Below are 24,347 nucleotides of genomic sequence, written 5' to 3'. Positions count from 1 at the left end.
TCACATCCAGCCCCAATCTTTATCATAATCCTTCTACTGTGTCAGACTACCGCAGTGATCACCATCCTACCTTCATTCTTCCATTAACCAGCCCTTCCTCTTCTGTCTTCCCCTTGAAGATGCAGTCCTATCACTCAATATCTTCCTTGAAACACTCAACTCCCTGCGCCTATTAAGAAACTAAGAATCAAAACCCATTTTACTCTCTGCCTAACTCAAGCCAGCAGGAAACAATGAAAATGAGAGATAGTGTATGGAAAACATGGAAAGATCCAAATCCTCCACCGATCTTTAAACTTATAGACAGCTTTGTAACTTAACCAAAAAAAAGTCACCCTTGATAAACAAAACTTTTTCAAACAACCAGTCAATAGATCTCATTCTAATCCCAAAAAATTCTGGCAATCTATAAATAAGCTATTACACCCAGGATGTCCTTCTTCCCCCAACCCCTGCTCTAATAGCTCTCCCTCTGAAACGGCTGTTTCCCTCAATTCTTTCTTTATTGACTCAGTCCACAGCCTGACCAAAGGTGACACTATGTCAGACCCCGCACCTTCTATTTCCCCACACTACTATTTTCTCTCTCAAACCTGTCTCCACTAAATACATCGAGTCCCTTCTCTGTAAACGTAAAACATGTTCTCCATCTATAGATAATTTACCCCCACAATTCCTAAAAATAGTCACTAACTCAGTTTCTTTCCCCGTTTCCATCCTAATCAATAGATCCATTCAGGAAAACATTATGCCTAATATTTGGAAAAAATTCTATGTCATACCCCTTCGCAAAGGTGGCAATGCAACTGACTCTCCAACTTCAGACCAATTGCTATCCTATCCCCTTTATCTAAAATGTTAGAAAAATGCATCCACAAACAGCTTCTTGATCATCATACTTCATGAAAGCACTCTCATCCCTTCCCAACATGGTTTCCACCCAAAACATATTACTGCTACCGCTCTTATAGCTTTCACAAATACCATTGCAAAATCCTGTGATAATAATGAATTAGTCTCCTGCCTGTTTCTCAATCTTTCCAAAGCCTTTGACATCGTTTCCCACAGAATACTTCTATCCAAACTAGCTTCACTAAATCTTCCTAACTCTAATCTGTCTTGGTTTTCTAGCTACCTGTCTAATCATCTTCGGGCTGTCAAATGGCAATCAAACTTATCCCCCTTCTTACCTGTTCAGATTGGGGTCCCCCCAAGGCTCCATTCTTGGACTCTTACTTTTCAATATCTTTATTAATGACCTTCACTCTTCTTGCCCACACTCTACTATTATTCAATATGCTGATGATTCCACTGTCATCTCCTCCTCCAGTGACATTGTTCACTTCCATACCCTCACCAAAGACTCCCTCCACTCTGTTGAAAGGTGAATCATTTCTAAGCAACTGGTAATAAACCCTAAGGAAACAAAACTTCTCCTATTTCTTCCCTCTAGTCTCCAACACCATAAAACTACCATTTCTTTCTCATCCTTAAATAACATACCCATCTCTACTGAGCCTCATGCAAAACTCCTTGTCATTGCTATAGATGACCACCTTAAGTTTGATCTTCACATTCAACAATACATTAAAAAGACTAACCAAAAACCTGGTCTCCTTTGCAGACATAAAAAAATTCCTCACCCATTCCTCCAGACATTCCCTTGCCCAAGCTTTCCTTCTCCCCACATTGCTCAATGGAGCCCCAATACTCACAGACCTCCAGTCTAATCTTCTGTCTAAATTGGAAATTACTTATAACAAAATTGCAATATTTGCATTGAACCTACCCTACCACACCCATCAATGTGTAGCCTTATAAAACCTGCAGTGGTTGGAATTTCACCACCAGATTCTATTATCCTAGCTCCCCATAGCTCATTCTATCATATATGATCCCTCTTTTTGACCCTCTCTCTCTCCACACTCATTCAACCAAACACTCCCAACCACACTCTTCGTAGCTCACAACAAAACCTACTGCAAGTCTATATGCCCAACAAAAATGTTGGTAAACTACTCTATAGTTACTCCACTGCAAAAGCCTGGAACAAGCTTCCACCTCACATCAGATCTACCACTAACTCCAGCTCCTTCAAAACTGCACTAAAAGCTACCTACCAGAAGCAATGGCTAAGCTTTTGCAATGACCCAGCATAATCCTATATTCCTATCTTCCAATCCTACCTTTATATTTCTCTTCCTACCCGCTATTATCTACACCTGTCAATCTTCCTCTCAACAGTCATTCACTTAATTCCTATCTAATATAGTCTTTCATTAAAATCCTATCTACTATAATTTGTATACCCCTCCTAACTTACACTATTTCTCTGCCTCTCCCCCACATTTTTGGCCTCCCTCTTTAGCTATCTTCCTATCTTATACTGTTTAGCTTTCTGTTTCTCTTCTAACTCATCCTCATTCATACTATCCCTGTATTAAAAATGTCTAACATTTTACAGTTTTTCAAATTTATGTGTTATGAAATGTCTGCTTTGTATACTTTGTTATTGTCTAATTTTTGTATTCATGTATACATTTGAATTTTATGTAATTGTTTTGTGGAGCTTTTCTCCTTGGGTCTCCATTGAAAAGGGGTCTCTACCCAATCGGACAAACCCGGTTCACAAATGTCAAATAAATAAATAAAATAAATAAATAAAATATCACTGAGGTTTGCTTAAACTAGTGAATGCCAAAGAAATGGGGTAAAGTAAATAAATATACCCTGGAAGACATGGCTCAGATGTTGTCAATATGTGTTACTTTTAGCACCAAATCTCTCACACACACACACACACACACACACACACACACACACACACACACACACACACACACACACACACACACACACACACACACACACACACACACACATATACACGTGACTACTTACACTGACAGTAGATCTTCTGGAATCAGGTTTGTGGTGTAAACCTGCTTATAAACAGGCCTTATGCCAAAGTAAGTCACTTTTGGAATCAGGGCAGACTTACACTGAGAGCAGCTCTTTTAGACTCTGTTCAATTATTTCCACTGTTAGTGCTTAAATGCATTATGTGGGCAACTTTTTATATTGTCATCTTCAGAAATTATTAGTTAAGGTCCCCCTTACACACTAAAAATGCAAGTGATTTTTTTGTAGTCTGTGAAGGTCTTGATTAGAGCAGACACATACTGTTGGGCTACAGTGCACATTACATCATATCTTTATAGGGGAGGTCCAATGTGCTGATTTTATTATAATATAGCTTTTTTTAGAACTGTGTAATTGTGTATAAGCATTATATAAGTGATTTGGTGTTTGTAAGGGTCACATGGAGAAGTTTGTGCAATTTATGGTGAACATGCCTTGGAATTTATTTATAATTTGGATAAGATGCTAATGATTTGGTTGGCATATAAGGGTATAAGGTAGAGCCAAAGCCGGATCTACTTGTATGCAGCATAGGCAGTTGCTTAGGGCCCCAAGAATGCTAGGGGCCCAAAAATGGGAAAAATAAAAAAAATATATATATATATATATATATATATATATATATATATATATATATATATATATAAAATGCACTGTTTTATTTTTTTTTATTCAGATTATGATGCAATGATTTAAAATGTTGTATGTGATGTGCTTTGCTTCTTCTACTCTCTTAGAATGTGTGGGGGTACATTTCTACTTGAAGTTTTCTTTTTCTGCCTCAGGCATCAGACTAAGTAAGCCCCATTAAGTGGGTATATTGGTCTGCCTTCCCCTAGCCTGATGGACTTAATAATTCAGTCGGTTCAGGGTTCAGCAGCAGGTCGCAAGTGCAGACTAGCAGGATTAACATTATCCGTTAAACCATTGCTGCACTTTAGGCATCTGCTACTATCGGCTCAGCTAATAGTGAAGGTAGAGGCCCAGAAACCACACAAACCAAAGTCCAAACTACAAATCCAATTTATTGACAGCAAAAACAGACCAAATGCATTCAAGCGCTTTCGTCTTTAGCAAAGACTTCTTCAGAACTTCTTGACATGGTTATCTCAAACCTTAAATAATCCTAATACATCATGTGATCAACATTTGATCAAACATTCACATGACTCAACTTTAGTTTAGTACACATTAGTTATAAAACTTCAACAAAAATTGTTGTGAATGTCAAATAAAATTGCAAAAAAAAAATGAGCAATGAACATCAATGAAACAATAAAAATAGAAATAAAAATTGAAAACAATATTGAGAATAGGAACAGTACAAAAATCAGTGTTACAGCAACAAATGTATGAGTAACATGGCATAATCAGCCCTTAAGACTTTTTAGCTTTAATATAGGTGCAATAGAACAACATTCATTCAAACCAGGGGGGTAAGGGTATCACACACAAGAATCCATATGAGTTCTTTCTTGAGAAGATGTTCGTCAGTGTAAAAGCCCCTTGGATCTGGTTCCAAGAAATCAATCACAAAAAATGTAAAACGGTGGCCAGGATAGGCAGAAATATGTCTGTACAGTGCATTAATTGTCTTTCTTGATTTTGTTGAGATGTTCATATATTCTCTCTTTCAAGGCTCGACCAGTCTTGCCAATGTAAAATACCTTACAGCATTGGCAAAGTGCACCATAAACCACTGATTGTCTCTGATTATTTCTGTATTTGTCTGTGATTCTTTTGAGATTTGTTTGTGATTGGCTGAGAGCTATGGTGTGGAGTAAAAGCACATTTTTCTACCAATACTTGTGTGGTAGCATGTCATGTGATTACTTTTTGCCCATTACCAGACATTTGTGAGAGTTAGTGGAAGTCACATCCTATTTTTTTTCTGTGCATTTCTGCTAAGAGGTTAAGAGAGGTATAATATACCTTTCTTAGCTGTTAAGATTTCGACAGAATGTCCAGCTTTTTACCCCATACTTTAGGTCTGTGTTCCTCATATCTGACAAATCACTGAGAATATAATACTAATAAACAATAAGGCTGTACAGACTTTTCATATTCTTCAGAAAATGCATGCTAACAACACAATTTCTGTTATAACAGAGCAAATTTTCTTTATTTTTGGGCCTTTGCCCCCTCCACATTATTTTAGACTTTGTCCAGACTTCTTGTGCTAACAGGCCGAGAGATATGCAGTAGTCAATTAATATACAGAAGCACAATAACAATATTTTTTTGTAGTCCTTCCAAATTCTGCCACATTACGACAGTCAGGATAAAAGGTGTTTATGTTTTATTTTTTGAAAAAAGGTGTGAATTAATTTACATTTAATTAATGACAGTAATTAATTATAGAGTCCAGAAATTTGCTTTATCTTTGTTAGCAGTGGAATCAGCTTTGGTCAAACAAATGGAGTTTAATGATCTTGTGGGTGCTTTCTCAAAGAGAACATCATGCAAAGTTAAACTGTAAAGTTTGTGTGGCGAAATGTATTTTAAGAGACTGAATGCAAAAAGCAAGAATTGTGAATGATAGGGGGGGTACAATGAGGTTGTGACAGGTGCTCCCAGTCCAGTGTCCTGCCTAGAGCCCCATATGACCTTGATGCAGCTCTGGGTAGAGCATTCCTTTCAGAGAAAGGTGACAGCAGTGAACAATTTTCTCCATGCTACTAGCCAGCACTCCCCACATTTGCTGGATTCACTACCTTACAGTGAATTTTAAAGGGTGGTTCAAAATTCTTCTAGTGCTGAGATTTTGAGAAACACTATTGAAAACATGAAAGAGAGTAACAGTGGGAGAGACAGAAGGCTTATAAAGAAGCACAGTTTTCTATGACAGAAAAAAAAAAGATTTGGAGTAACGGAACATTCAGGATAAGAAAATTCAAAGACACCCATGGCACTTGTTATAGTGTTGAGCAATTGTATTTTTATGAGTTACACTGCCTTGACATCCACAAAACACACATTTCCAAAGTATCAGCTTAGTTTAAAATAAAAGTTGTTGCATGTTCATCCAATTGATTCATTGTTTTTTGGTACTTCAAGTACTCTGAGGCTTAACATCTCACAGACATGCATTACAATACTCTCCAGGTATTAACATGTATCTGAAAACTACAAAAAAGCTAGACTTCTACAACACTTATGAGCAGAAAAATACAGAGAAGTGTTCAGTCTGAGCATAAAGGTCAGATGTCTGTTACAGAGGAAGTGATGAGAAAAGATCCTTCTCTTTCACAGAAATACAAAAGTTGATGGTAGGCAACAACTGTCTCTGGGATTCATGAAGATATATTGCAGTGCCCTAATCTGGCCTGTGCAGGTTTTTGTAGTCCATTACACCTAAGTGATTCAGCAACTGCCATATTGCTACAGAGGAATAAAGGCATTGGCCTGCAGTGTTACAGCAGTTTCTCAGATGAAGACTGCATGCAAATGCAAGAGTCCAGGTGTGTAGATAATGCAAATTAGGTATGCGCTCTTCCCGAGAAATTGTGCTGGCATCAGAAAAGCATACTAGAGTGATTTGAAGAAAAGTTCTACCACGCCACTTAGGAAGTAAAGCAGAAAAGTTGTACACTGTCTTTTGATGGCATATCCCCATTCACTTCTATGGCAGGAATGGAGCTTTTAGTGCCACAGCAGATATGTACTGATAATTCAACTGTGTGTACATATATGTGTGTGTATATGTGTCTGTGCATGCATCTAAGGGCATGACTGCAGATATGTGTGTGGTCAAACTGCTTTTCACGGTTTGATGGAGGAACACTTTCATGGTTAGTTCTAACGGTACAGTGTTCCATTCAGAGTCATGATTATCATCTGTTAATGGGATACTTGTCATTGCAGCTTTCTCATGTTTCCAAATAGCACGTTACCATTGTTGGGCAGTATAGAATTGCTTAAATACTTCTGCCAATAATAATTTTTCTGAATCTTTGCTAATATGTTCCACCTAGTCTACTTACTACGTTTTAAGTCCTTACAAACACTCTGTGATTCTGTGCAAATTATTTGGAAAGAAATAAAGAAATGTGAAAATGTTACACTGAGGGTCATTCTGCAAAAATCAGTCACAGGTACACAGCAAGGGACTATTTGAACAAAAGCTTGACCAAAGTATGTATTTTTTATTCATGCAAATGAAAGGTTAAACAATAAGGTTCAGAAATGCAGCACACATATTTGTACTTTTCTCATTTGTTTATTTACAATGTCTGATTCCCCATGCACAGCAACAGTCAAACATGACACATGGCAGTCCCAAGGCCTTTAACAATGTAACCCTATAAAAACTAGGATTATTGCATTATACTCCATTAATGCAATATCCCAGCATAGACAAGGTTTTACTGTGAAATGCATCTCATAGAAGGTTTTGGTATTACTGTACTTAGAATACACAAATGTCTTACCTGGACAATTTGTCTTTACTGTACAGGATTTATATAAAATGCTACTTCCAGGGCAGGGCTGACCATTATGGCGAGGTGCTGGGTTGTTACATTCCCTGTTTCTTGTCTGCCTTCCAACTCCACACGTAACAGGGCAGTCACTCCATGCTCCCCATGGACCCCAATTTCCATTAACTGTAAGGTATTAAATAGTTAAAATATATTTAGGAAGTAAATTTACACAAACTTTGTAAGAGTCACTGATGTAATTTTATAAGACAAAGAAAAGTGGCTGATGCAATAAGAGTTAAGTCCTTTCTAAGGAACACTTAGGAAGGTACATATTAACATAAGACAGCTCTCATCAACAGATTATTAGACTTTGTTCAGGTTAATTACAGTATAATACACAATTTTCTACTCCTTAATGCATTTCCAGAGAAAATAAGGAACTTAAAGACCTCTCATTTTGTGGGGCTGTGTTTCTTTATCAGTCTAACACACGTACTGCTTCTTTTACCTCATACCTTATCTTCATTCCTGCCTTTCTTCTGATTACCTGTTCATGCTGATTATTCTAGGCTGTCATGCATACCTCTCAACTGTACTGATTTTCACAGAATGTCCAGATTTTTGCCTCATGTTTGGTTTGTTCCTCCTAAAAGATTTACTTTCCTGGCAAATAGCTAGGGATTAAAGTCATTAAAAAAATGACAAAGATTTGACTTTAAGACTCCACATCCTTCAGAAAATTCATGCTAATACAAAACCTATTATTCTATCAACTTTCTAAGTTTATAAGAGCAATATTTAAACTCTGTCCCTATTTTGGGCCCTTGTCCCTCCATCATTTTAGGCGTTGTCTAGATTTTTTGCTCTAAGAGGTTGAGAGGTATACTCCCATGTATCAAACTCTAAAAATGCTAATCCTGTAGCAATTCTACTATTCTCATTAGCCTTTGCTATTAATAAAGATTGTTTGGTTGTATCTTTTCTTTCAATCAACCACAGTAAAAAAGAAAGAAAAAAAACACCTGTAACCTTTTTTCTACTTACGTTCACAGTCTTGCATGCCTATATCCAGGGATAACTTGTGATACTAAGCTAATGAACTACAGTGCTATTAAATCAAAAACTGATCAGAATATGGTTTTAAGTGTTTTTAACTTAAAAACAATGGACTTTCCTTTTCTCAGGACTCAAGAGTTTGACACATGTTCAATTGTATGGAGTTTGAACTTTTGTGATAAAAAAAAGTTGGTTTATCTAGTTGGGTTGATTTCTAAATACCCTAGTCTTCTCGAGTACTCCCTGATACAGAATAAGGGTTTTACGTCTTATTGCAGGTCTTTCTGCCACTTATGGGAGAAAGAAACAGTGCTTCATTGGGGGCAAGTCAGGCTGCTAGACAAAGTAAAAAGCAGAAATGTTCTGTTTGCTTAGACTGCCAGACGTGACTGGTGCCATAGGCAGTCAGAATGAAAGTGAAAAAACTCTTGTGCAAGTACAGATTCACTTTACAATAGTGACACTGCAGCACACCTCCTCAGTGCAGGGCAAGTAGAGTGCTGCGCTCCTCAGTGCACCACAAGGAGAGTGTCGCACTCCCCAGTGAAGCACCAGGAGAGTGCTGAGCTCCCCGGTGCAGCACCAAGAGAGTGCTGTACTCCCCAGTGCAGCACCAGGAGAGTGCTGCGCTTCCCAATGCAGCATCAGGAGAGTGTTGCGCTCCCCAGTGCAGCACCAGGAGAGTCCTTCAAGGTGTCATCTTTCAGATAAGAGTTGGTGGTACCTCTGATAAATGTAAAAGATCCCATGGCACTTACTGAAAAAAGAAGGGAGGGGTGTTCCCCAGTGACCTTGATAAATTCCCCCTAGTCAGTATAAATACCACTCTCCCACCAAAAAGAAGCCATTGGCCTAGTTGGACTAACCTTTGTAACAAAATGTAAATAAAATGATGCAAGCACATGGAGAAAATGCGTTTTTTATTAAATAATAGTGTAATTTGCTATTCTGCCATGTGTTAAGGATATTATTTGACTGTGCTCTTCCTCTGAATGATAACGACAAAGACAGCCTGGAGAAGAGTATGTGGTGTGTGTGTGTGTGTGTGTGTGTGTGTGTGTGTGTGTGTGTGTGTGTGTGTGTGTGTGTGTGTTTGTTTGCATGTCTGCATGCCCATGCATTGGAGGAATACAACAGGTTGCACAGTATCTGTGTTACAACAAGATGAAATACTAAGACCATTTTTTGTTTATTCATTCATTTGATCATAACCAGATATTGGAGGTGTATACAGTCAATAAAGGGGAGGTAAATGGTGTGTGCACATATATGACTAGTACATTGCTCTGTATGAATGTGATAACAACAAGCTTAAAAACATTGCTGCAACCATTGTTTGTGTATATCTGTTCATTTATTTGATCACAATCACATATATGAAGTGTACTTAGTCAAAAAAGTAGCTATAGCTTACATATGGTGGGTATGTGAGTGCATATGTTGCATGCGTGCACACTTGTATGCATGCACATAATGCAGTGGGTTACTGAATGTGAGTGACAACCAAAATTAGCAATCACCCCCCCCCCCATTTATGAAGAGAAATCTTCCTAGAGGACAATATATAAGTGCTAATAGGATGACCAGTGACGACAATCAGCTAAGAGATTAATTTGTGCTTATAACTAATTTATTTTTAAATAGGGGTATAATAAAGAATCCCCACAAGAAGCTGAGAAACAAATATCAGCTAAGAGGAGTACTTTGTTTCCACCTATATTAAAGCAACCTTTTATTAATAGGAGAGATGCTCAAATTGTAGTGAATACGGAAAATAAAAGGAATATGGTGTGTAGCCTGGACATGACAGTCGATAGTCAGGCTATATGGTCTATTATACAAAACAAGTGGAAGATTTTGGAAGGTAATAAGGACTCATTTAAGACTGTGGGAAGTGTTTCCTGTTTTGTATATGAAAATAGGGTTCATCTGAAATTCTTAATGCAAAAAAAGATAATACAAAAATTATACCTTTAACTTCTCTTAATGAGAAAAGAAAAGAGATGTTTAAATGTGGGGAGTGCAACGTTTGTCTTACAAGGGCCGTATATTTCCTTGGATAGTTTACCTCACACCTTGACAGTACCTGGCAGATATAGTTACAAAACGAGAAGAGAGATTTATATCAGTGTATGTTCCAGGTGCAGTGCTTATTATATAGGTATGACTACGAGAGCACTGCAAGATAGAATCAGGGAACATTTATATAATATTAAAAAGAAAGATGTAAAAAATGTACTTTTTAAGCATAGCATTGAATGTGATAGATATAAAAAGTTTCTTTTCTCCATTATAGAACAAGCGTGTGTTGATTTTAGAGGTGGTGATTTCAAAAATTTCTTACAGCAGAAAGAAACTTTGCAGCAGCTACGATTGAGGGCCGATACATTTCCTGGGCTTAATGATATGATCAATATTAAATCTTTTTTTAAAAGGTAGGAGGTTACATATAACAAAATTATTATTTTTAGTGTTTTTGTATTTGATTTTAGCATACAAATGGTTAAATGTTCTATACTATTGCTTCATTGGTATTAATTATTGTAATGTTTTGATTTGTTAATTGTTGTATATATATTGGCAAAAGTTTTTGAGTATTTTATTCTGAAAAAGTCAAGAGACAAAAGTGGAGAATAAAGTATTTTGCATGCTAAACTCCTGTTTCTTTTTCTGTTTACATGTATACATGTTTTTTATTGTTTTTGTTATGATTTACCCCTGTCAGACATTGTGATGTTTCCTTAGTCCTGCTGTGATACACCCTACCCCATTCCATTTAGCCCCGCCCATACAATGGCTACCTGTACCATTCTTCCTTTAAAGTCACCAGGTGCCCCTGCTTAATTAAATCAGTCTAATGAAATTATACATGCGACTGCTAACTACTTTGGACAAGCACTGTGTAAAACAAGCTTGTACACTATACTGTTCCTACTGGAGAAAGGACTTTATATACAAATTTATGTTAAGTACTGTGTGACAAAAATGGGTAATAATTTATTTAAAATTGGTATAATGTAAGTCATATTACTGATGCAAAATACTGAAATGTCAAAATTATGAAACTTTACAATGTTGAATTCAAAATACCTACTAATAGCACACATGTACTACTTATAAATACTGTGCCAGTACACAAATAGTCAACAAAAAATATCACAATATCACTCTCTGTTAGTAAAAACTAAAAAACAAGTGTTAACATGGGTCCTGCAGGGGCAGCAAGTCCATCTCTCTACACATGTAGGGAAACAGGGATTTTGATTTCACAATTTTAACACTTCGGTATTTTGAAATTTCAAAACTGTACATTCAGCATGATGACTTTCAGTATATTGCTTCTCTGGAAGATGATATGGATGTCCCCCTCAAAAAAATAAAAAATAAACAAATCTTGCTAACTGTACCTGTTAATGTACTTTTTGCTATCTTCCATGTTGTAAGTACTAGGCTAGTTGCTCTTGTGGGCCATTTTACATGTAGCCAATTTACCTTTCAAATATGAGAATCAAACCCTGTACCTTGTGTCTGTGAAGTAAGCACCTTAATCATTATGCCAGCTCCCTACCTTGCCCCAAGTTAATTATTAAGTAATGAATAAATAGCACAAACATAAATAACACACTCAGGTTTTTCAGAAAATAAAGAATGATATCTGTCCTCTTCATTTTGAAACCTTCCACAAGGACAGCACTCATTTTTATTTGTATTATCTGAGTATTTTGTGCAAGTCTGAAGTCTCTTTCCCATTGGTAGCCTAGTCACACAAATGTAGCAGGTTATCTTATAGCAAAACAGAAACCACTGACAAACAGCTGCACAAAATACCATCAATGAGGCAATAAATTACTATATGGCATCTAAGCTCAATAATTACTAAATTAGTGGATGACACATTTTTATCTATTTCATTGCATTTATATATGTGACTGTATATATATCATCATCAGAACCGAGAAACAACAATAGGGACAAGTTTTGCTCCACCAATGCTAATCTTTCTATGGGATTAAAGGGACTCTTTGAACAAAATTACATACATAATGATCATTTTTTAATCCTATATTATAACTTATACAACATATATAGGTGGTCTACTATTTCTGCACTGTGGTTCTGAAAAATAATGTAAAGAAAACCTTTTTTTTACATATGTAATAACAGGTTAGTCCTGAGTTCACTTATAGCTTGACAGACTAAAAAGTAGTTATTTATTTAACTCTAGAGGGTCAGTATCAGTGTGATATAGTTCCCAAATTTCATAAGAAGAAAGTAATTATTAATATAGGATGCTATTCCACCCTCCTGTTCTCTTAAAATTCTGTGCCCTTTGGTGAACTTATTCCTGTAAGGTGAGCATCAAGTGATTTTTTTTTGTGTACCTCTAAATCGTTCCAGAAAGTATGATCCACAGGTTTCATAAAATGCATGCTAAAATGTTTCTGCCAAAAGTATTGAAGAACTGCTATTTAAATTACATAGTACACAGGAACAGTACGTACATTGTACATTATTGTGTGTGTGTGTGTGTGTGTGTGTGTGTGTGTGTGTGTGTGTGTGTGTGTGTGTGTGTGTGTGTGTGTGTCTACATATATGGGCGAACATGTCATGCTCTTCAGAGTAGTTCATCCACTTTGGTTCTCACCTGCCAGCTCTCACCTGTGGCCCCTCGTAGCTGTTTACATGCAACACCGGCCACACCCCGGGCAACAGCTTCGACTGGCCGGCTAAACCAGTTGAGGGTAGCTGATGGGTTTGCAACCCTCGGTGAGTCAGGGCTTGTCTACCTTTGCATGTGAACACTGGATCTGGCAGACTGCATGGAGGAAATCACTAGACTGATTCAATGCGCAGGAAAGCGGACATGGACTGTGGGCGTAGCCCCCCACATAGTTTGGATATATATTAAGTTCAGAAAAGTGTAATTTATTGGGATTGCAAGTATCCATGTATATAGTTCAAAATATTTAAAATAGGTGGGGGGGGGCTACACTCCCACCCCCCCCCCCGATGTGGGGGGTGGTGCCCCCACACCCCCCTTACTATATATACTAACTCCATGGTCACAGTGGGGAAAAGGCCATATATAACTTTCTATGAAATGAGTTTCAGTGAATTGAGTTTTCAAGTGAAGTGAGCTTTTAGTGATTTGTGCACAATCATTTGAGTTTCTATGAAATGTGCTTTCAGTGAATAGTCCTAGGCCCATATATATATATATATATATATATATATATATATATATATATATATATATACACACACACACACACACACACACACACACACACACATTGCTAGAGACAGATAATCCTGTTAGTTGTATACATATATGTAGACACACACACACACACACACACACACACACACACACACACACACACACATACACGCGCACACACACACGCACACACACACACACACACACACACACACACACACACACACACACACACACACATAGTTGCGTGAGGTATGGTCGGTGTAGGGTGGTTTGTCCTACTTGCTAAAAGCACTTCTTTAGTATTTAAACACATTATTTGATGGTCACTAAAGTCTACAAAAATGCAACATAAACTAGAGGCAAAAACACTTCTTTATGTTTTGAGCACTTTCACTATAGCCTTCTTAATTGATAAAGAATGGACAGTCACAGTTACAGTATCCTCCGTGCACTTCACATTTACTGAGTGGTGGTTTCATGATGAAACAATGGCACAATCATGAGAATTATAAATTTGTTGGGCAAAGTAACTCAAGTAGACACCTACCTGGACAGAAGGGTAGCCAACTACATTGACGTTGTTCTTCTGCAGGTCCAACACAGGGGTTTCCTGGGGGATTGACAGAAGGAGGTGGGTTGCTGCATGTTCTCTGACGGGTTTGAATTGGAACTTGGTGTCCAGCTTCATCCTTGCATGTGCCAAAACACTGACCCCAGGACTGCCAAGAATCCCAGTTACCATGTGCTGCAAAATGAGAAACAAAATTAAAAAAAAAATCAAAAAGAAAGATAAAAAAATACAGAAAAGTTATTAACTATGTGCTAGTAACACTGTATTGCTGCTAAATGGTCAGTCTTAAAGCCAGTGAAATAATTTATTTGTTATTGCACTACCGATGGTTGCTGAACACTCAGGAAATCTTTAAGAAGTCTGCCCCTTTGTGTATTTACATCTGCAGCAATTTATCATGCAGCTGTATAAAAGGAAGCAATTTTCTAATCACCATGCCACATACAAATATAAACAACTAATTAACAGTGGCTGTTAACCCATTTGCTGCTGACCATTTTGAAAAAGGCTGTACCCATGTGACTGCCATTTTCAGCTGTTTTTGTTTCCTGTCTAGAAAGAGTTGAGTCTGCAAACTGGTTTGCCATAGAAATTTAAAAAACTGGACTAAGTACAGTCTATAAAATATCTTATGATTGTGCCTTTGGCATTAAAGGTAATGAATCAGCTGCATTTTGAATCCTCATGTCATTTTTTACCACATTTGGAAAGACTAGAAATCTTCCTTTCATATAGGAGGCAATATCTCAAGCATATAAAATATATAATTGTACTATGAATGATCAAAATGCCCATAAGCTGTAAAAGCATTTTAAACATACATTAAAATGAAAACCAAACAGTAAATGAGCAAAAGATCACAAAAGGAAAACAAACAAGCGACTGCAGATTTGAAAGAATCACATTTACTTGAAGTCAAGCTTTCTATAGTGTAGGAATGTGGGAATATGGAGGAAAATGATTGGTTGCCTGAAATGGTGGTGTGTTTTTAAATATGCAAGCCTGCGTTATAGCAAGTAGTGTGTATACATGAGTGTTTGTGAGTTCGGGTTAGTTAACTGGATAGTTTTAGTGTTGTGCCTAATTGGCAGTCTGGATGTTCTGTGCCATTTTGTCTTCATAGGCTGTACTGTTAGTGAAAGAGTTTTTAGTAAGATAATGTGTAGGGTTAGGGATAGCACATTTGAATGAGGTGGTATGGGGGTAGACTGGGCAGCCAAGTGCTCCGGATTGTGCGGAATGCTCCGCATTTGTGCTAGATTAAACCCATTGTTCCATTGTTCCGAATTGTGTAGCCGTTGCTCCGCTTAATTAGAGCACTTCTGACACTGTGCAATACTTAGCATCTTAACAACCAAAAACGGCAACTTCATCACAGAGCAAGAGTAAAACCTGACTTTACTACACTCAAGGCAAAACAAGTTTACTGGTTAAGGGCTTTCGTCTACATAATTATATGAAAGCGCTTAATGAGTAAACTTGTTTTGCCTTGAGTTTAATAAAGTCGGATTTTACTCTTGCTCTGTGTTGCAGTTGCCACAACCTGCCGCTATTTGGTTGTTAAGATGTTATGTGTTGCACAGCGGTGTTCTAATTAAGCAGAGCAATGGCTGCACAATTCAGAATAGCAGAAGAGTGGGTTTAATTGACCAGAAATTCATTAAAGGAAGAATCACAAAATTAAATCTGGTAAGCTAAGCAGTAAAACACTGTTGCACTGGACTGTATGAAAGAAGCAAAGCTATAACTAGAACTGTTACTTTTTGTCATACTGTCAAGTTGAAAAATGGAATCCTGGATGCTGAAGTAACAGACCACGAGGTGCTAGCAGAGATTGTCATCAAAATAAAAGCAATCTTCTTTACATCTGTCTACTCAACAGCCATGTATGGATATAACTCCTTTATTACTGGTAATTTTTTTAAGAAAGCATGTCATAGTTAGTGACTACATTGATTGAAAACTAAGCTATATAAGAAAGGGATGCCTACTAAGCTATATAAGAAAGGGATGTCTACTTTCTTTATTTTACCTGCAACACTGATTGTAACCCAATGTAGTATATGGCTTTTTATAAGACTGATGTAGAAGTTAATTCTTTCTTTGAAAAAAAAATAACATTGAAGAAAATTTTACAAAGCAAATTAATCTTGCTAGCAAAGATGTGTGTGTGTGTGGGAGCAAGCCATCAATAGAAGCCACTATCCTCCTTACTTATGTGTGCAGCCTCTTCCCCTGCCCCTAACACTAACCCTACATATTACGTTACTAAAAACACTTTCCATTATAGTACAGCTAATCAAGACAAAATGACACTTGATTTGGGTTTTATAGCTGTTGTTTACTGATATATATATATATATATATATATATATATATATATATATATATACACACACACACACATACACACACACACACACACATATATATATATATATATATATATATATATATATATATATATATATACAGACATATCTATAGATATATATATATATATATATATATATATACACATATATATATTTATATATATATATAGAGAGAGAGATCTATAGATAGATAGATATTTATCTACAGCTCTCATTCTCTCTCTCTCTCTCTATATATAGATATATATATATATATATATATATATATATATATATATATATATATATATATATATATATTTATGTATGCATGGGAATTTAGCCCTATGATCGAATGCTCAAAATATTGAATGTTTGTAATGTCGGCAGAGGCAGTTGAACAGTCATATGATTGCAGAATGCTGGCATTACTTAGTAAGAGGTTGCAGTACAGTGGGGATTGGAAATTTGCCCTTTTCCAGCTGTTGTGATCTCTCAGAGCTGGTATATATAAGTACCAGGGATGATTGAGGTTTTTTTTTTCAGTCTGTTGAGTTTAGATCTTTTCAGAGTGATCAATGTAGGTTTGATTTTGTGAATATTCAAAAAAAGATAGCACTCCAGAGTATGTGTGTGTGTGTGTGTGCGTGTGTGTGTGTGTGTGTGCGTGCGCATGCATGCGTGTGTGTGTGTGCATGTGTGTGCCTCTATATATATATATGGATCTACTTTAAATGGTCGACATTTCACAAAGCCAAAGACCATATGGCTGAGACCATATGATCAACTTTAGAAATGTCGACCATGTAAAAAAAACGAAAACACAACAATCACCAATCTAAACATTGCTAGTGGGGGGCAAGCACCCCTGCACCTTCCCCATGGAGGGCTCTGCCCCCACACCCCCGAAATGTAAATATACCAACTCCGAGATCGCATTACAGTGCAGACGATGGAAACCTTTCCACTCTGCACTGTACAGAGATGTATTTCTTAAGTCAATCATATGGTCTCGGCCATATGGTCTTCGGCTTTCTGAAATGTCAACCATTTGACGAGGACCCATATATATATATATATATATATATATATATATTTTTTTTTTTTTTTAAATAATAAAATAAATTCATTCATTGAACGTAAATAAGGAACGTGTAACACGTCTAATGCTGCTGTCTTTGTTAGAATACAGCCAGGTAGCTGTCTTTAGAAATCACTGTCATTTGAAACATTTCTTTTCACAATGTACAGCTGCAGCAGCTGTGGTTTTCAGCTCTATGGCAAAGTGCTGCTGTAGCCTTCTGGTTTCAACAATGTAACTCGCAGGGAAATGTCTCACAAGCTACAAGCCAGAACCTGGTTTGATCATTTTGTACTAAAAATATGAGGAAATGAGTCATTAATTTAGCCATAGACAGCTTATAGTTTGTAATTGTTATATAAACTGATACCCATACAGCTTAATTTTCATGTAATGTGTGTAATTTCATAAATGTCAATGCAGAAGGAATATTAGGACACTGCCAGTGACAATACATAATTCTTACTCCTGCTACAATGTTAACATAGTAAAGGTATGTCATAGGTAAATATTGTATTCCCCATCCAGAAGAGAGTTATAAATCTATTTGTCTGTCTCTCTGTTTTCAGCCGTCTAAGTCAACTGGTAATTACTGTTACACTCTTGTCAACTACAACTTTGGATAAGAAGGAACACGGTGATACAAAATAATTATAGTATGCATTTCTTTTTTTAAAAAATTCAAGTAATTGAAACATATTCAGGGCAAAGAATGAGTAAGTACAGATGCAACTAAGATTCATAATGCACACATTCAAATTTATCATATTACAATTTCATAGTACATTATCTTTAGAAGATACCTTTAAGGGCAGAAGAGATCTGCCATTATCTTTAGAACATTGATACTTGTATGTATCTTTGACATGTTCTATTTACATTTTTTGAAAGATGACACACTGCATATTTACTGTGTAGGCAGGCATGCTATCCCAATAGGCTCAGTCAATCTTCACCTCAGAGAAAATTAACATAATGCAACCAAATCCAGTAGTACACTAACATGTATGTACAAGACTGCAGTTTGGTACATACAGAGGAGACAATATCTCAATCATTTTTGACAGTTCTATGAATGTATATAATTCAATTAAAACTGCCATTCCACCTTTAAGGACATAAAAGCTGAACAGTATTGAAGCTGGCTGTGCTAATTCAGCATTTGTCAACACTGAAGTTTTTCAGTGATATCACATTGTGACAGAAAGGATCATTTCATAAGAAATATGTGATTTTTATGCCTGATGTAATGCCAATTCAATATAGATATGTTCTGACCTGCACTGTGCTGCATTCATCAGCTGGAAAAAAAGTAATATGCTCTCCCTTCTCAGAAACCAAATACAAAGCAATAGAAAGACTGCAGAGTTACATGGTTTTGTAAACCTGCTTTTTATGCCTATATATAGGAAGTATCATCTCAAAGCCAACTGACAGATTTTAACAAAGGTTTCAGGGAATTAGATTTGGACCCTGGCACCTACTGCAACTTAAATTGTTTTCAACTCTAAAGAACTTAGTATAATTCAAAGCTATTTCTGGCTGTGCCATATTGCCCATATCAGTGTGCAGGTTTTAGAAAACTACTACTCTAGTCAAACAGCTAATAAAGAGAGCAGGGTAAATAGATACGAGATCATGCAACAATACATTTATATCTACTGAATTTGGAAAGAAATAAGGCTTACTTATTTACTAAGGATAGAAAGTCCTTATTGGTATTTGTATTGCACTAAATGATTTTTTCTTTGTGAAAGAATAGAAAAGTATACTTAACTCAAACAGTAATAACCTATACCCACCAAATATAACTCTCCCCCCCAGACCATAGCCCCACACCCCAACTCAACTCAACAACTATCCAGGCAAATACCATCAAAAATACATTCAAAAAATTGAACCCACAGCACTAGTTCCTGACAATCTGCTAATGGATACCTCAGTATACCTGCTAAAACCATTTGCTAGCCTGTATCTATCCTTATTAATAGATTTATTACAGAAAACTACATCCCACCCCTATGGAAATCTTCCTTTATAATGCCATTACACAAAAGTGGTACATCCACTGAACTGTCAAACCATCACCTTATAGCAATACTTCCTCCCTCCCCTCTCCGAAGTATTTGAAAAATGCATACATCAGCAACTCCTAGCCTTTCCATTTGATTACCAATTACTTTCTCCTACCCAACATGGCTTTCAACCCCACCACAGAACAGAAACTACCCTGCTATATGACCTAGATGCCATTAATCATACTAAAAGCTCTAGTAATTTTGTCATCACCCTTTTCATTGACACGTCAGAAGCCTTTAACATAGTCTCACATTTACTCCTTCAAAGACTAAATCTTATAGGCTGCACAACTCCCTCAAGTAGCTGGTTCACCATCTACACAGACAATCACAACCAGTCTGTAAAATGGAATAACTGTCACACCACATTCCATCTAATCTCTACAAGAGTCCCCCAAGACTCCATTCTTGGACCAATGTTTTTCAATAGCTTCATTAATAACTTGCACAAGGAATCGAAGCTTGTCACCATAATACAATATGTTGATGACTCAGCTTTAGTTTGCACATCCCCAAATCTTCCCATGTTAAAAGCCATCACACAGGAAGCTTTCACCTCTGCAAAACTAGCTAAATAAATCTGAATTGCTCTTAAATGTCAACAAAACCAAACCAATGATATTCCTTTCCAAAATACATAAACCAAAACAACACTTACCTTAATATTATCTCCTCAAACAGCACAAAAATTGAAAACATCACCAAAATAAAATTACTAAAAGCTATCACTGATAAGTTAAAATTTTATCTGCACATTGACACTGTATTTTATTTATTTCTATTTATTATTTATTTTACGTTTGTTTACCGGGAAAGTCCAACTGGGCAGAGCCCATTTTCAGCAGAGGCCCGGGGAGAAAAGTTCTACAAAAAGTGACAGTACATACAACATTAGTAACAGTAAATACAGCATGACAAACAATATATACAACTTAAGTTACAATAGATACAGCAAGTCTAACAGTAGATATAACATCATATATGAAAATTAACATGTAACGTGTCTGTATTAGTTTACACTTGTAAAGGAAAATAATTCTAGATTTATCACACATTTAAGAATAAAAAGACAAAAAAAAAGAAAACTAATAATACAAATAAGATCACTGTCCAAGATTCAGGCTGAATAATTAATGGAGAGTGTACTTATGATAACAGAAGATCAATCAGGGGTGTTACATGAGCAGGGCCAAGTGTCAGTTAAATAATTTTTGAGTAGTTATTTAAACTGGTGTGTGTTGTCAGTGGTTCTAACATTATGAGACAGGGAATGCCAGATTTTTGAGATATAGGAAGAGTATAAGGAGTCTTCTATAGTGTTGTTAGCTTTAAAGACTTGTAGTAAAGATTTATTTGATGATCATTAAAAAGACACTGCAAACTAGGCTCTGTTTACAGAGCAAAACACCTGCTAAATGATCATAATAAAAATTAGCTGCCACCTCCCTTCTATTTCCTACCCTCCTATATGTCTGAACAATATTCACAAGCCTCATCTCTTCCAAAAAACACAAACTAGAAAGCACTTACAACAAAATTAGCAAACTTGCCTGCAGGGTCCTAAATTGCACTGACCACTGCATGGTTCTCAAAACCTTCAAATGGCTTGAACTTCCTCAATACATACCCTCTCCCAGCTATTCAAAGTACACAAAATACTTCACCATCCACTTAAAATACCCTTGCTGTCAAATCCCATAAAATGACATGGACCAAATAGACCCCAAAGATCCTCACAACTTAGAAATTTAATTAAATCAAATAATTATTAGGGTGACCTGCTGTTCTCTGGCCCATCTCTAAGGCATGGAACAAACTTCCAAACCACATCAGGCTTTTAAATAACCAGCAACATTTCAAATCCACCATAAGATATCACCTGGCAACAAACAAACTGTGTAACTGTATCACATTTTCAGTTTGATATATACAATCCTAACTCTGCCTACTATGGATATTATACAAGTGTGTTTCTACAATATTTTTGATTTTACTCACAATATCCCGAAAACGTGGATATCCTTAGACTGATATACTTTGTAAATAATGTGTGCTGACAGATTGCTTTGAAATACTTTCTAAATAATGTTTGCTGACTGATTTTCTTTTGAATCGCTAAAAATGCATTTCTGTCGTTGTTTTGGAGCTTTTATCCCCAGGCCTCTACTGATAATGAGCATTTCCATTCCCAGACAGACTTTCCAGTTAAACAAAAGCAAATAAGTAAATAAATAAATGAATAAATAGTTCTCAAAAATGTATTCTGTGGAAAATGAGATAGGGTTGACTCACCACAAGAGCTTGCAACTCAGACACTTTTCTTGCAGAGGTCAGAGCAATCAGTAAAACAGTTTTCCGTGTTAAGAACCTCAAGTTAGTCAGATTAGTTGATTTAGACTAAGCAAGTGTTAGCTATTCTAATAGAAAATTAAGGTCCCAAGTAGGGGCCACCAGTTTTCTTGGGGGCCTGTTATGCAGAATCTCTTACAAAAATATTTTGACATGAGAATGCACTGAAACTTGATGATCCATGGCCAGACATGCTGAAATGGCTGATAAATGAACCTTGATGGGGGGGGGGGGGGTACAAAAAGCCAAAAGATAGTAACCCACACAAAGGTTGTAAAACAAGAAAACAATTTGCCCTGAGTGGTTGCTAGTTGTGTTGTTGGCACCAACTAGGAAACGTTTTCCATTTGCTGATATAAGATTTTCTTGGCATTAATACCTGGTGCATGTCCTTAGTAAATAGGTACCTAAGGGGAATTATGATCCTTCATATAGGTAGTCAGTTGAAGTTGATTGGGGCAGGGGTATATCAAATATCCCTGATCTGGTGTAAGTAGATCCATTCTGTGAAAAGCTTGTGGTAATTGCCACTGGGCATTTCCAGAAGAAGGGAGAACCATTGTTACCTGTACCAAAAGGGAGTCACCACAATGATCTTGGGAGATTCTTTTTGAATCTTCAGAGGCACCCTGGATATCACAGGAAAGGGAGGAAAGGCATACAGGAACATTCCTGGGCCAAGGAAAGGAAACGGCATCTGTCTTCTAGGCCTTCTTGCATTGAGTCCTTGAGCAGAATCTTGCCAGCTGATTGTTCAGAGATAAAGGCAAATAAGTCTGATTGTTCAGAGATAAAGGCAAATAGGTCTACTTGAGGAGCTTCCCACAGATGGATCAAATCTTAGAAGACCCCGTCATCTAGTTTCCATTCATGAGGGTCTGTCCGTGTCCTGCTCAGCTTGTCTGCCACACAGTTTTGCTCTAATGGAATGCAAGATGCCTGTAAAGTGAGATTATGCTGTAAATCTATATCCCAAGCTAATATGGCTGTTCTGTAAAGGAGAGTACAAACTAAATCCTGCTTGCTTGTTTATGTACCACATGACTGTGGTATTGTCTGTAACAACTGGAAGAAGTCTGGAGGACCAAAGATGATTCAGACAGTTGAGTGCATTGATTAGAGCAAGCATTACTTTTGTATTTATGTGCTTGCATCTGCCCTTGGTGTCCCAAAAACTTTACACTGTTATCCCTCCTAAAACTGCTCCCCAAGCAAAATCCAATGTGTCTGTGTTGATTGGCTGCTTTGGAGCAGGGAGGGTGAAGGAGAGATCTGGTTTCAGGGAAATTAGCTGTCTCCACCAATTGATGTCTCATCAGACAAACTCCAGCACTGACATTTGAAAAGACAAAAGATGCTGTTGCTGGTACCAAAGAGATTTCAGATACCATTGTATCTTTCTAATATGGAGTCTTACCAAGGGTATCATGAGAATCATAAATGCCATCAGTCTCAAAATTCTGAGGTATTCCCTTGCAGGGACTGAAGTCTGAGCAGAAAACATTGAATATAGATCTAGTTTTTTTTCCTGTGGAAAAAAAGCTCTTTGAACTGAGGTGCCTAGTTGACACCCCAGGAACACAATCCTGTGTGAAGGAGTCAAAATGGACTTTTTAATGTTCTCTTGTAATCCCAGATTGAGTAAGAGATCAATCATCCAAGAGAGATTCCCGACACTTTGAAAAAGATAGCAAAAACAAGCAAATCATCTAAATTTCAAAAATCTTGATACCCTGTAGACACTCTTGGTGTATTGGATAGTCAAATGTGTAAGGCAGTCAATGAGATCCAGACACACAGAATATTAAGAAGCACCTGAAGTATGGATGCATAGGTATGTGATAAGCATCTTTAAAATCTAGCATTACTAGCAAATTAAATGTGGTAGAAATGGTAACAGGTTGTGAAGTGACAGCATTTTGAACTTGGGCACTATCACAAACAGGTTTATGAAAGAAAGATCCAGAACTGTTCTCAAAGCATCTTCTTTCTTTGGCACTAAAAACATACTTGAATAAAAACCTCTTTCAACCTGGGAAGGAGGAACTGGTTGTATCAGTCCCTGAGACAGGCATGTGTTGAAGGACAGGGGGAATAGAGGAGCAAGGTCTGATGGTTGAGGAATTATCCTCTGGAAAGGTTGAATCCCCCCGCCATCTTTAACCTTGATGAATGAGCTCCAGAACGTCTGTTTGAAAATATCTGCTGCCAAACCGAAAGATGGAGAGTCAACTTTTCTGGAAGGGAAAATGGACTCCCAGTGTAAGAAGGGGAAACAATGTCCCCTTAAA

The 24,347-nt window shown here is 36.9% G+C and overlaps 1 protein-coding gene across 2 annotated transcripts in view; it reads right to left on the bottom strand.

Moving 5' to 3' along the window:
* Nucleotides 1–24,347, bottom strand: part of LOC122809074 (complement factor properdin) — a 460,550-nt gene that overhangs the window by 268,311 nt on the left and 167,892 nt on the right. For both annotated transcript variants that reach the window (XM_044080290.1, XM_044080291.1), the window contains exons 5-6: nucleotides 14,171–14,368; nucleotides 7,353–7,526 (exon numbers count right to left, since the gene is read on the bottom strand). In XM_044080290.1, coding sequence (XP_043936225.1) covers nucleotides 7,353–7,526; nucleotides 14,171–14,368 — 372 coding nt within the window. The remainder of the gene's footprint in view (nucleotides 1–7,352; nucleotides 7,527–14,170; nucleotides 14,369–24,347) is intronic.

This window comes from Protopterus annectens, chromosome 8.part0 (assembly GCF_019279795.1).
Source record: "Protopterus annectens isolate FY-2018-M chromosome 8.part0, PAN1.0, whole genome shotgun sequence".
In the NCBI taxonomy this organism is placed as follows: domain Eukaryota; kingdom Metazoa; phylum Chordata; order Ceratodontiformes; family Protopteridae; genus Protopterus; species Protopterus annectens.
Note: the sequence above shows the minus strand (reverse complement) of the source record. Positions and strands in the feature narration are given on the sequence as shown.